This window comes from Monopterus albus, unplaced genomic scaffold (assembly GCF_001952655.1).
Source record: "Monopterus albus unplaced genomic scaffold, M_albus_1.0 scaffold50.1, whole genome shotgun sequence".
NCBI classification, from domain to species: domain Eukaryota; kingdom Metazoa; phylum Chordata; class Actinopteri; order Synbranchiformes; family Synbranchidae; genus Monopterus; species Monopterus albus.
In genome coordinates this window covers 2,281,822-2,295,015 of record NW_018127930.1, presented here as the reverse complement: position 1 = coordinate 2,295,015, position 13,194 = coordinate 2,281,822, and the positions used below count along the sequence as shown (strand labels likewise).

The following is a 13,194-nucleotide window of genomic DNA, read 5'->3' as shown; positions in this document are numbered from 1 at the left end:
TGTGGCTGGAGGTCTCAAAGCGGGTGTAGAAGGTGTTGAGGTCATCCAGCAGGCTGTCTGTGGAGCTGATGATGCTGGTGGTGGTCCTGTTGTCTGTGATGGGCTCCAGGCCTTGCCCCCTCCGTCCGGAGTCAGCAGTAGAATAGAAGCCATTCAGCTTCTCTCTGTACTGCCTCTTGGCTGCTGTGATGGCTTTCCTCAGTCTGTACTTCACAGCTTTGTACTCTATCTCATCGCCTGATCTGAATGCATAAGAGCGAGCATGCAGCATGTGGCGTACCTGACTGTTTATCCAGGGCTTCTGGTTGGGGAACCTCCTGACTTGTATGGTGGGCACAATGTGGTCGATACAGGTACTAATGTATTCGGTGACATACTCAGCATAATCCTGTACGCTGACAGAAAAGTCCTCCGAAGTGGCTGCAGCTTTAAACACATCCCAGTCTGTCTGGGCGAAACAGTCCTGCAGGATGCCTTCAGTCTCTGGGGACCAGAGTTTAATTTGTTTAGTGACAGGGTTTGTTTGTTTCAGTCTTTGTCTGTAAGCTGGATACAAGAACAAAGAAATGTGGTCTGAGCATCCAAGGTGTGTTTGTAGCTGAATTGCGGAATATGGGACTCTGTCAGAAAGCCAAGTCTCGGTGAGAATTAGAGCACAGCATTCTCTGATTTCCTGTTGTGCTGTAATCCTATAGCCCTCATCTCGTCCAGTTTGTTTTCCAGAGACTGTACGTTAGCTAGGAAGAGGCTGGGTAATGGCGGTCAAGTAGCGTTGTCTGTTGTATGTTAGCAGTGCATGACATTTGTGCACTGCAGAAAAAGTAAAAAATCAGACAAAAAGAAGAAAACAAAGAAAAATCCGGCATTCAAGAGTGAAACGCGCAAACACGTCTGCCTCAGTGGGCGCCATGTTGGTAAAAATCTGTGTTAATATTTAGCATGATTTGTTTTTGTAAGATGTGATATTTGACTTATTTACTTAAATTTCAATAAAGAAGTATTTTTAGGGTTTTGTTTGAGCACTGTATTATTATTATAATTGAGTCCTAATGCATTATGACTGTAGTCCTTCTTCAGATCACTAAATATCATTAAAAGTCATGAGAGATGCAAAACACTGTCAAATACCTTAGAAATGCTTTGTGCCAGTTTACATGCTGCAAACCGTAATAAGAAATTCTTTTCCTACAAAACAGAAAAGAGGAACATCATTAAAAGTGTAAAAAAAAAAAAAAAACCTTTGCTTTAAAATTCTACAAGTCAGGACAAATCTAACAACTCAGCTGTACTGTGTCATCCTGGTGGTGTGTCTCCCCTGAATAGATTTACCATAAGACCTAATAGAATCCACCAGGACTCTGTGTACTCACGGCTACAGGCAAATTTGCCTTCAGAAATCATAATCAGCTTAAGAATGTCTGCATTTTGGTGAACATGATGACATGCCCTACTTAAAGAGGATAAAACCCTTTTAAAAGATAGTTTAGGAGTTCAAAAGTAACAATCTCATCAGGCTACAGAACTTGTTCCAGAGCTCTACATGCTTTCTGCATGTTTTTGTGAACTGCAGCCCAACCAATCTGTTTTTGAGGCTTTGGGCATTGTAGTCAATTCTCTGAAGTTATGATCTTCTCCTGATCATTGACAAGGAAACATGTTTGCCTACATACTGGAGAGCATTCTTGACTTGCTGCACAGTCATAAAGGGGTTTTCCTTCACCATGCAAAGTCTTTTGTTCTTCCATCTGCCTGGCTATTTGCCCTCTTCTACTTTTCCTGTGCGCGCCTTATTTTCTTCATGTTTGCAAACCACATTAGATATTCTGCTAGAACTTTGAGCTTCATTACTTACATGGTAAGCTCTGTACTTCTAATTTTGACAGACAACACCATCTCAATCTACATACTGTAAATGGTAACTCTTGTTCCAAAACTGATGAAACATTTAGTAGCCAGGAGTCCCATCATTTGCAATTTGGACACAGTGTCAAAATGGCTCACATATTGTCAGGTTTGCCTGGCTGCACCTGTCTCTCTCACTCCGTTTCTCTTTTTCGGGCCCGATTACACAAACTGGCACACCTGCTCCACATCCCCTGATTGTCACCAGCTGCACTTCATTAGTTCTATCCTTACTTATACCCCGCTCACCTATCACTCCCTTGCCAGTTTATTCTTGTTCTCAGGCCCGTTCGATCGTTGTGTTTTTGTATTTGACCATTTGTCTCTCACCCTTAGTTCTCCTAGCTCCTACCAGTACTATCTTCCACTCTCCGTTGCCACACTCTCCTGCTGTTTTCCTCCTCCACAGACGTCTCCTCCGGACCCTGGACCTACTCTGCCCTTCCAGTTTCCACCATTTCAGGTCGATGCACAGTCACCTCATCTGTAGCTCATCTGTACAAAATCATGCCTTCTGTCTCCACAGTCACCACCGTCTCTCTGACTTCAGCGTCCGCAACCCGGCCTACTCCCATCCATCTCACCACAAACTGGTTTCTCTGCTGCTGATCGACACCCGGTTACTCCCATCATCCTACACTTACCTGTTTTTCTTGTTGACTTTTTCTCACTTCACTGTGAATAAATTTAGTACTACTTGCACCGAAGTCAGCTACCTGGGTCCGCCTATCTTTTACTCACTCTCTTCTGTGTCTGAGCAGACACAACAGAATAAACTGGACAACATGGACCCTGCTGACTCCGGTGCAAGCAGCTCACCATCTAATGCTCGCTACGACGCACAGATGGACAGAATGGCTCAGGCACTGCAGCAGCAGCAACAACATATTTCCACCCTCACTCAACAGGTAGGCCAACTCACCGCCATCATGCTATCACAACACGATCAGTCTGCAACCCCAGGTCATCATCCACGCTCAGCCACCCGTTCTGCTAGTCGCCGCCGAGATCCTCCCATACCTGAACCAGACGTTTTCGATGGCACCGTTGAGAAATGCCGGGGTCTTTTGCTGCAGTGCCGCCTGGTGTTCGATCACCAACCTCTGACTTTTCTCACAGACGGAGAGAAAATCAGTTACGTCATCAACCGACTACGAGGGAAGGCGCTCACCTGGGCTGAGGCTGCGGACACCATGGATTACTCATCGGTACCACCGTCACGGAATTTCTAGAGGAATTAAGGTCTGTCTTTTCTCCACCATCTCCTCAGAGCCAAGCTTCTAGGGAACTTAAGGCTTGTCCCGTCCTGGACTACTCCATTGACTTCCGGGTCTTAGCTACGGAGGCTGGCTGGGAGGACCGCGCATAATGCGCGGCCTTCTGACACGGCCTCAATGATATCAAGGCCGAATTCAACACCAAGAACGAGCCCCCTAATCTCATCTCCCTAGTTGACTTGGCTATCCGGATTGACAAGCAACAATGCTCTTTCTGCAAGGAAAGAGCAGGGCAGCAGTCGGCCCTGCGAACCCATGTCACGTCATCACCACCAGTCAAGGCTCGGGCCTCTCTCCGCATGTTGGAGTCTAACACAAGCTCTCGAAGAATAACAGATGAATCAATGGATCTAGGATGTGCCCGTCTGAACCCCGAGGAACGGGCCTGCTACATCCGCACTGGGTCTTGCCTGTACTGTGGGGCCTCGGATCATCTCATCATTGCTTGCCCGGTGTGGCCAAAAGAGCAGGCCCGCCAGTGAAAGTGGGGACACTGACGGGCCGTCCTTCCACCTCCACCAGACTGGGTACCAACTGCCTTCTCCCCGTGCTCCTGGAGACCGCTGGTCACGCTTCCTCCCACCAAGCGCTCCTAGACTCTGGAGCTGGGGGTAACCTCATGGACCCAGCCTTGGTGGCGCAACTAGGCCTTAGACCTGAACTACTTCCCCATGGTATAGAGACCTGGGCTATCGACGGCTGGCTGCTGACCCACATCACTGACTGGACTCCACCTCTTCATCTTACCATCACCAGCAACCATCATGAGGACATCAGTTTCAACATCTTCTCCATCCTGGATACACCGTTAGTTTTGGGTCACTCCTGGTTGGTCCAACACAATCCCACCATGGACTGGACCACTGGCACCATCACCCAGTGGAGCCCTACCTGTGCATTGACCTGTCTCCTGGCCGGACAACCCACCACCTCATGACCGGCTGCCCCCCGTACGCAGCTCACTTCCACCAAGATGAAGTTTGCATGGTCCAGGACAGCAGAGCAGGCCTTCCAAGAACTCAAAAACCAGTTCACTTCAGCCCCCGTACTCCTCCAACCTGATCCCTCATGGCAGTTTGTGGTTGAGGTGGACACGTCTAACACTCGGGTGGGAGCGGTCCGAGGAAAACCACGCCTTACACCCCTGTGCCTTTTTCTCCCAACAGTTGACCCCGGCCGAACGTAATTACGATGTGGGTAACAAGGAACTCCTAGGGATCAAACTAGCCCTGGAAGAATGGTAGCACCTCCTCAAAAGTGCCGACCAACCTTTTTTAGTCTGTACCAATCACAAGAACTTGGCCTACCTCCAAAAGATTGAACCCCCTCCCCCCACAACACATATTTCTTTGAACATTGATGTAAACATACTCAAGTTAAAGCTGAGACCTGGCACTTCATGTGGTAGACACTTTTATTTTAAATTGGACATGCTAAAACACAGAGCTTGAACAATAAAACTGAGCTGCTGTCTAAATACTTACCATCTGGACTGTATATGGGGACTATGGAAAGGGTGCTGTGTCAGAACAGGTGCTTTGCTTTAATTAAAATGTGTCATAAGTGACTTGAATTGTTGATTATATTTTGAGATTTGTATTAAAAATATAATAATACTTTTTCTTAATTTAAAGGCTAAATGTGTAGGTTAGGGCAGGAAGAATTATATACACTTCCTGCCCAAATTAGGTAACAATTTAGAAAGATGCTAATGTCCACTGTCACTATAGTTGAAGGTCACTGTAGGCTATGGTAGAGGTATTTATATTACTGGTTTGCAGCATTAGTAGAAACAGTCATGCATAAGACAGGGTTTAGCTTCTGAACTGGCTTCAGCAGTATGACTTTGAGCCCAGCCAGACAGCTGTGTCAACTTGGAGTTGAAGTTGGAACATCAAGTATTAGTCACGTAAGCAGTTTTATTGTAGATGTCTTATTTAATTAACTAAATGTCTCAAAACTATTGTAAAACCAAATGAAAGGCCAACACGAGTCCATGTTTTTATGAACCAAAACCTCTACTCAGCCGTGCAGTCACAGCACAGTTAACATCCTTAGATAACTTCACTCATGATGGCAGGTTCATGTGAGGTGAAAGTGATGCAGCGTCATTTTTTTTTTACAGTTGTAAGAAATTACAAACACAGAATGACCAACAAATCAATTTTCAGATTACACTTTGAGAATTCAAAAGTTCATTGTATGATATAATATAACTGACAGTAAGTACTGGGAAAAGTGCTGTGGACTCAAGGTGGTTAAATATTATGTAACAGTGAGAAAAGTCAAGACAGAGGCTGCACACTGGTCAGATGTTTGGGGGAGGGGTTTCCTTTATAAAACTCTGATCAACAATCAACAGCTTGTCACAGGTTGGTCATGATGGCGAACCTGGGGATTCTGGTTGCTGTTGCTTTGTTTCTGGAGACGGTCTCTGGGGCATCTGTAAGTGTCACACAGAAAGATTGATCCCATTGTATCTAAACAACCATATGTTACAGTTGTTTAGTGTGTCTATAACAGTGATTTAGCTTTCTACTAAATTTGTATAGGAACAAAAGTTAAAATGCCACGTTTCTACATTATTAGTAGTGGAATATTTTTTTAATTTCTGTTACATGATTGAAACTTTTTCAGTTTTTTCAAAACATCCCAAATGTCAAATGTTTAGTTCTATATTTGGAAAAAAAGACTTTCATTCACATTTTTGGTGGACTAGCACACCAAGTTCTTTTGTGCTTAATTTCTATAGCTTGGCGTAGTTGAAACAGAGGGAGGGAAGGTGGAGGGCGAGAACATTCGCCTTGGATTTCGTCGTCATATGGATGTCTTCAGGGGGGTGCCCTTTGCTGACATCCCTGGAAGGTTTCAGAAGCCAAAGCCTCACCCTGGTTGGGATGGTGGGGACACTGAACTTCTCTTTTACAGAACACCTAGATCAATAACAAAAAAATTACAATGATGAGTTGTTGCTCAGGAACTAACAAGTATTTTAGGGGGAAAGGTTTGGCAGCTAGTTCTACCAAGCCTTCTCTTTTAATTTTAATAAAGGGTTTTATCTTTGCATATCTAGGCAGCTTGTTCATGGTATTTTTTTTTGTGTGAGCACAGTGTCTTAGTCTAAGTGTTTTTTTGTTTTGCTTCAGATGTAAAGGCCTAAACTGTATGATGTAAAGTATCATAAAAACAAATTTTCTTAATAATTTTTAAAAGTCTTGTCTTTTATTAGGTGTTATGAAGACCACTGAGTTCAAGAAACGATGCCTTCAGCTGAATCTTCTCATGACTGACACCAGAGGTAGTGAGGACTGTTTGTACCTTAACATCTGGGTTCCTCACTTTGGCTCAGGTAAGTACTGAGAGAAGGTCACACAGTGTCATCCACATTAGATCGACACTATACTACAACTATCTGTAGTTCTCTTTGTTCTCTAGTGGCTAATGATCTGCCTGTCATGGTCTGGCACTTTGGAGGAGGCTTCCTGGTTGGCGGCTCAATGGGTGCTAACTTCCTGGACAACTATCTGTACAGTGGCCAGGAGGCAACAGGGACAGGATTGTACAGAGCCCCCGCCCCCCCCAGCTTTATAAACAGTTCCATCCTCTTCAGGAAACTACGGTTTGTGGGACCAGCAAGCCGCCATTGCCTGGGTGCACAGGAACATCCGCTCATTTGGAGGAGACCCTGACAACATCACTATCTTTGGAGAATCTGCAGGTGGAGCTAGTGTCAGCTTCCAGGTGAAAGGCTTTTTCTGGATGTCTAGCTCATCGTGCGCATTGCTCCATCAAAGCTGAATCACCTAAGAGGTTTAATGAAGTATTGGAAGAGCTGATAGATATGAAATGAGATGAACTTCATTATCTATAAATGTGAGTCCTATTTTAAATTAAATGCTAGAACATCTGTTTTTCGGTCTGCCCACAGACTCTCACTCCCCACAACAAAGGGCTTATCAGGAGGGCCATTTCCCAGAGTGGAGTTGCCCTCTGCCCATGGGCCGTCAACAGGAACCCCCGCAGGTTCGCTGAAGAGGTATATGGTAGCTTCTCTGGCATGTTTTACTTCTTCTATGGAACTTTGAACACTCTTTTGTCTCTTTTTTGAAATATGTAACCTGCAACCTTCTCCCAGGTTGCTCTGAAAGTCGCCTGCCCCACTGATGAGAGAATGGCTGCCTGTTTGAAGATGACTGATCCTGTGCGCCTAACATTGGCCGGAACTCTCAGCTTGGCTGGCTCACCTGATCGTAAGAACAGCACTCAGCTCTGTTTAGTTTTATTTTACAACACAGTTTCCTACTAGAGCAACTTTGTTTGTGTATGAAATGTCCAGTGTGTGTTATGGGTTTAAAGTGCAATGGTACATAATATAGCCAGTAACTGTGTTTTGATCCATCCATATATAATTAAGTCATCTTGCTGCATCCCTTTCTTCTGCAGTTGTTTAATGGTACCCAGGAGGATTAAAGCCACCTACAGTTTATATCAAGTCATCCAACTCCTAATCCTAATCCTTGCATAAGGGTTGTGGGTGGAAGCATGGATTAATTTGCTTTTTTTTTTTTTTGCAAATAAAAGAGAAAGTTTAACATTTGCCTTAAATTTGGATGGAAATTTGCCCTGAGAATGTTGATGTTTTAGATCCTAAAACCTTGACCCTGGGTTTGTTGACCTCAAAGAGCTTGTGGTCTCACACTGCCCAATGTTTCTGAAATTTGTACTTGCACATACAACAGCAGACTAGTCAGTGGCCGACAGACCAACAACATGCATGGCCACACTTTAAGTTCAAATCATACTTTGTGGCTTTTTAATGGCACTTGCATATTTTATTCAAAATAGCAGTTTTGAGACATTGATTGGTGCTTCCATGTTGGTCATATTAAGAGTTTAATGTTATGTAGATACAGATATAGTAGGTAAAGGCATGAATGACAGAAAAATCTGGGTGCCAATGCTGTATAAAACATTCATTTTCTACTGTAATACCATATTTTAAGTGTCTAATTCTATCTTCCTCTATTAGACCCACTGGTGGATAACCTGGTCCTATCTCCTGTGATTGATGGTGACTTCCTGCCAGATGAGCCTTACAATTTGTTCCACAATGCGGCTGATATCGACTACATCGCTGGAGTCAACGACATGGATGGGCACATCTTCACGGGTGTAGATGTTCCTTCAGTCAACACCCCACTGGTGGACACCCCTGTGTGAGTTCAAGCTACTTGATCAGTGTGACACACTGACAATTCACAGAGAGCAATCTGACGTACCTTTGTGAGAACTGTGGAGCCACTAACATTTTTGATGTTTTATCAGACCTTACTCATAAACCATCTCTTCCTGATTTCAGTGAAGATGTGAAGAGACTCCTGGCTTCATACACTAAGGACAAAGGGAAGCCTGGGCTGGACAATGCCTACTACGTATACACTGCGACCTGGGGATCAAAGCCCAGTGGTGAGACGATCAAGAAAACCATTGTGGACATTGGAACAGACTACATCTTCTTGGTTCCAACACAGTCTGCCCTCTACCTTCATGCTTCTGCTGCCAGGTGAGAGCAGGATCTTGCAATACAGATGTTGTCAGTTTATTTATAAGCCCTTTTTATTCCTCAAGAAAACTGTAAAACAGTGCAAAGGAACACATAAAATAAGCCAGAATACAGTACATTAATAAAATAAAAGGCAATGACATTTTATATCAATTTTATGCAGCAGATTAGCTTCAATTTCTGAATCATTAAATGGCAGAATAATGGTAAAATTGACTGATGTAATTATATTTTGTTGTAGTTTCACATACATTTTTATTCCATCCATCCATTATCTATACCGCTTATCCTAACAATGGTCACGGTTGGGGGGCTAGAACCAATCTGACCCATGCAGACACAGGGAGAACATGCAAACTCTGCACAGAAATGCAACAGGTCAGCCGGGGCTAAAACCTGAAACCTTCTTGCTGGGAGGCAACAGCGCTAACCACTTTTCCACCATGCTGCTGTTATTGTACATTTTTATTTCATAATTTTAATGCAAATTCCATTAGTTACTTGAAATATATGACAGAAATGTTCAGTAGTCATTCTAATGGCACACAAAGGCCTAAAGGTAAAATTGACTGATGAAATTATACGTTTAAAATTTAAATACTAATATAATGGCACAGTCCAGCTTCCAGAAGCCCTGCTGTGTTTTATATTTAGTGAGTTCACAGTGAAAAGCATTATCAAGCATCTACACATGGTTAAATGCAAGGTATAAAATACTTCTAAAAGTAATACAAATGCTACTGAAATGCTACAATAATAAATACAAAAATAAATGCTACTAAATGCATATCGTTTTTAATGGACTCCTGCATGGGCTGATTCTGGATTTATGTTTTTTTTCCTTTCATTTATCGCACATTGTAACATCCTTTATATTTTTCTTGTCTCCCCAAAGAACCGGTCGTACCTACTCCTACGTATTCTCCCAGCCCAACCGCATGGGCGGCATTGGCAGGCCCTACCCCGGCTGGATGGGAGCAGACCACGCTGATGACCTGCAGTACGTGTTCGGAAAGCCTTTCACCACACCACTGGGATACTGGCCTCGCCACCGTGATGTCTCCGGATACATGATCGCCTACTGGACCAACTTCGCCAGAACTGGGTATAATCCTGCGGACACTAGATGCAGGAGCATCACAGAAATCAAATAATCCTGAATCGAAAAATTTTATAGACAATTGCAACTACCTCAATTCACTTGCCCTCTTTTTTGTTTCATGTCCACAGAGACCCCAACAAAGGAGAGTCAAGCGTGCCTGTTACCTGGCAAAGATTCACCTCCAGTGAACACCAGTACCTGGAGATCAATTCTAACATGGACAAGAACTATGCGAGCGAGAGGCTGAGACTGCGTTACGTGCATTTCTGGACAAGTGTCCTGCCAAGCCTTCCCACTGTAGTCTCAGAATAAAGAGTATGTGCACTCACTTGTGCACCTACAGTGTGGACATGCTGAAAAAAAAAAAAAAAAAAGAATAAACTGATGATCAACACAAATTATATTTCCTTGTTCTCTTCCTCTTTAAATATACAGTATGCCTTTAAAGTTTGTGCACAACACCTGAGTTTTGGGTTTGTTTGTCTCTGGCTCAGCAGTGATAACAGCTGCTACTGTAATAAAATAATTCTAAAGGTTATTAGTGGTGTAGAAGTATATGTTAATCTCATAATGTAAAATAGACAAAATCAAAACAGTCAATAAAAGAGCTAAGCTCTTGATGCATTTTATGACTTTTCAGACTGGAGAGCTATTTTGTAACCTGTCCATCTGCCCTAACTAGTGTACATGTTACGGGTCCCGGTGGAGTGGATCACCGTAGCAAAGTGACGAGATCACAACCTGTAACAGATGTGTAAGTGTCAGCGCAATAAACACAGGACCACCTCGTTCCTTTCTCAGATTGTCTTTTTTTTTTCTTTTTAACTCAATATATTTACATTCTCAGTGCAATGTCACACATACAACCATACCGTACTGACATTTCTACCGTAAACATAAACAGAGTGCATCCTCCACAGTAACCTTCAATACTAAGTACCAAACTTGCTTGTGACTGAGACAAGACTGCTGCCCCCGCGACCCAGTCCCGGATAAGCGGAGGAAAATGGATGGATGGATAGACGCATACAGTGTAAACCCATGGTATGTGAGCTCTCTTCATTTACCCTTAGCTCACCCCACACTGTCTACCTGGATTGGACAGAGCACTTCAGAATATAAACATTGTCACCTTATCTCTTATATATTAATGAAATAAAACATACATTCCCATGAATGAACATTAATATCTAACCTTTCCAATACTTAAACACCTTTCAGATCACAACACATTCCTTGTTTAATCAATTATACAGAGCTATTACATCGTTCAGTAGTCAGGAGCAATATAAAACGTACTACAGGCGTATTAAAACGCTAGATTGGTGAACTAATGCCAGCCGTGGGGCCTTCCCATAAACTCTCGCGAGATTCCCCCCCAATGAAAGTGATAAAGATGTATTTAAGATGGATGAAACAGCTCTCTGTCCTACGTCTTGTCAACACATTTTGGATTGACTCGCTATGGAGCCATCATGGAAACGGTCACAAGTGTGGGAACATTTTGAATTGGTGCCACTGAATAAGATAAATTATATTCCTAAGTGTGACCGGGCCAATATACAGGCCTAGGCAACTCAGACCGTAGTAACTCTAAGTAGTTCCCCAAGAATAACACCCCTCCTGTTTTCAGAGGTCAAACTCATGCAAACTTCCCCAGTACTGAGCTGCTACCCCCAGATAGATCTGCAAACACGGAGACATTGGAGTTATTCACACAGATAAACTTTATTTGAGTCAAAGTATAATTTAACAATGAAAATGTTTTAAGAAACCTAACCCCAGAAGCTAAAATGCTACCTATAAGAAGTTTCCCCCCCACTCAAATACAGTGCAGAACAGGAATAAAATGGTCAGAGTCAATAGGTTAAAAGGCACCATTAAATAAACACCACAAATCAATTAATCACGCATCAACCAAACCCTATTTAGGAAAAAAAAAATACAATAAATAGGGAACATAGCTAGGTAAACCTCTTAACATAAAACCAAACAAGGCAAAACGTTGCATAAGCAAAACATCACATAAGCAAAGCACTACATAAGCAAAGCAAAGCAAAGCATCACATAAGCTAAGGCAAAGCAACAGTGGCTATCACCCCTGCAACAAGTAAAGCCACTGTTAAAGAATAGCATAGAAACGATCAAAACAATTAAAACCAACAATGCTTCAGGTTACCTTGGCTGCACGTCATCCTAGCACAGCATGTGCAATGGACGCAAACTTCTACTGGATCACGCTCGCATCAATTATCGCTCCTGGAGAGCATGCGGGCAATCTCCTAAAAACAGTCTTAAGGAGAAACAGGACACAGCTCAATGGAGGGAGATTCACATCAGACCGGTTACAGCAGCGACCAGCACAGAAATTGCTTATCACAACAGCGTTGTCCCCAGGTGTTGTTTATATCCATGATTGTTCTGCCAAATTACTAACCAGGCGGTGTATGCGTGGCCAACCCGCCGGTTACATAAGATTTAAGCCTTATTGTCAAGTCTGTTATTAATACAATGGATAGCCAAGTTTACGGTCCCGTCCGAATAAACACAGGAAGAATAAATCACACACTGATCTCACTGTGACTTCATAGGTGCAGTATTTGCGCTTTCCTCAACAGCTGATGGATAACAACACGTCATCACTGCCTGTTAATGCCACCAGGATGACGTGTCCGTTCGCTAAGTGTGTGTGTGAGATGTGTGTACGCAGTCAGTGACAGAGCCGCTCTGACGTAGGACAGGGCTGCTCATCATCGCTATAGGTTCCCTCCTCGCCATGTGCTGACTGTACAGATTGCTCTTCTGTCCCCTGGAGCTGCTGAAGGCGCCTGAAGATGTGGGATACATCGCGGAGTACGGTCGCTCCAGAGCGCAAGTGGCAAACGAAGTCCGCCGCAGGAAGAAGATCGGAGAGGTGCCTCCGGTCTATCCAAACGGCTGGTACCGAGTGCTGGACTCACATATGCTGGAGAGGGGCGAGGTCAAAAATGTCACTGCTCTGGGTATGATGAGTTTTGATGGTTACATTACTACTTAAAACAGGTAATAAGCAGGGTTACCAGCTGCCATAGCGTGAGATGCGTTACATTTTAAAGCCCAGTACTGGACAAATTGGACAATTATCACACTAAAGAAGAAATAGCCCAAATTTATGTCCAGTTCAGATGCTCAAATTTAGGGACCACGGTGACGGTCCCTTGGCGCGTGCCCCCCTGGACTTCTCGGCGTGAGTGGGCCTGAGTCCACTGACTCACTCCCTGTCAACGATGGCAGGGAGTGAGACGGCTCTCCCTCGATCCACTGGTCGACGTGGGTGTTGGCAAAGCGAGCCTCCTCAGGTTCAGACGCTT

General features: G+C 43.7%; 1 protein-coding gene across 1 annotated transcript in view; it reads left to right on the top strand.

Annotated features, from left to right (window-relative positions):
- The window catches only part of LOC109960803 (bile salt-activated lipase-like), an 85,543-nt gene extending 74,920 nt beyond the window's left edge, over positions 1 to 10,623 (top strand). The window contains exons 4-10 of the mRNA XM_020601167.1: positions 6,790 to 6,920; positions 7,108 to 7,215; positions 7,315 to 7,429; positions 8,209 to 8,395; positions 8,539 to 8,742; positions 9,638 to 9,847; positions 9,973 to 10,623. Coding sequence (XP_020456823.1) covers positions 6,790 to 6,920; positions 7,108 to 7,215; positions 7,315 to 7,429; positions 8,209 to 8,395; positions 8,539 to 8,742; positions 9,638 to 9,847; positions 9,973 to 10,156 — 1,139 coding nt within the window. The 3' untranslated portion in view covers positions 10,157 to 10,623. The remainder of the gene's footprint in view (positions 1 to 6,789; positions 6,921 to 7,107; positions 7,216 to 7,314; positions 7,430 to 8,208; positions 8,396 to 8,538; positions 8,743 to 9,637; positions 9,848 to 9,972) is intronic.
- Positions 10,624 to 13,194: the final 2,571 nt, after the last annotated feature.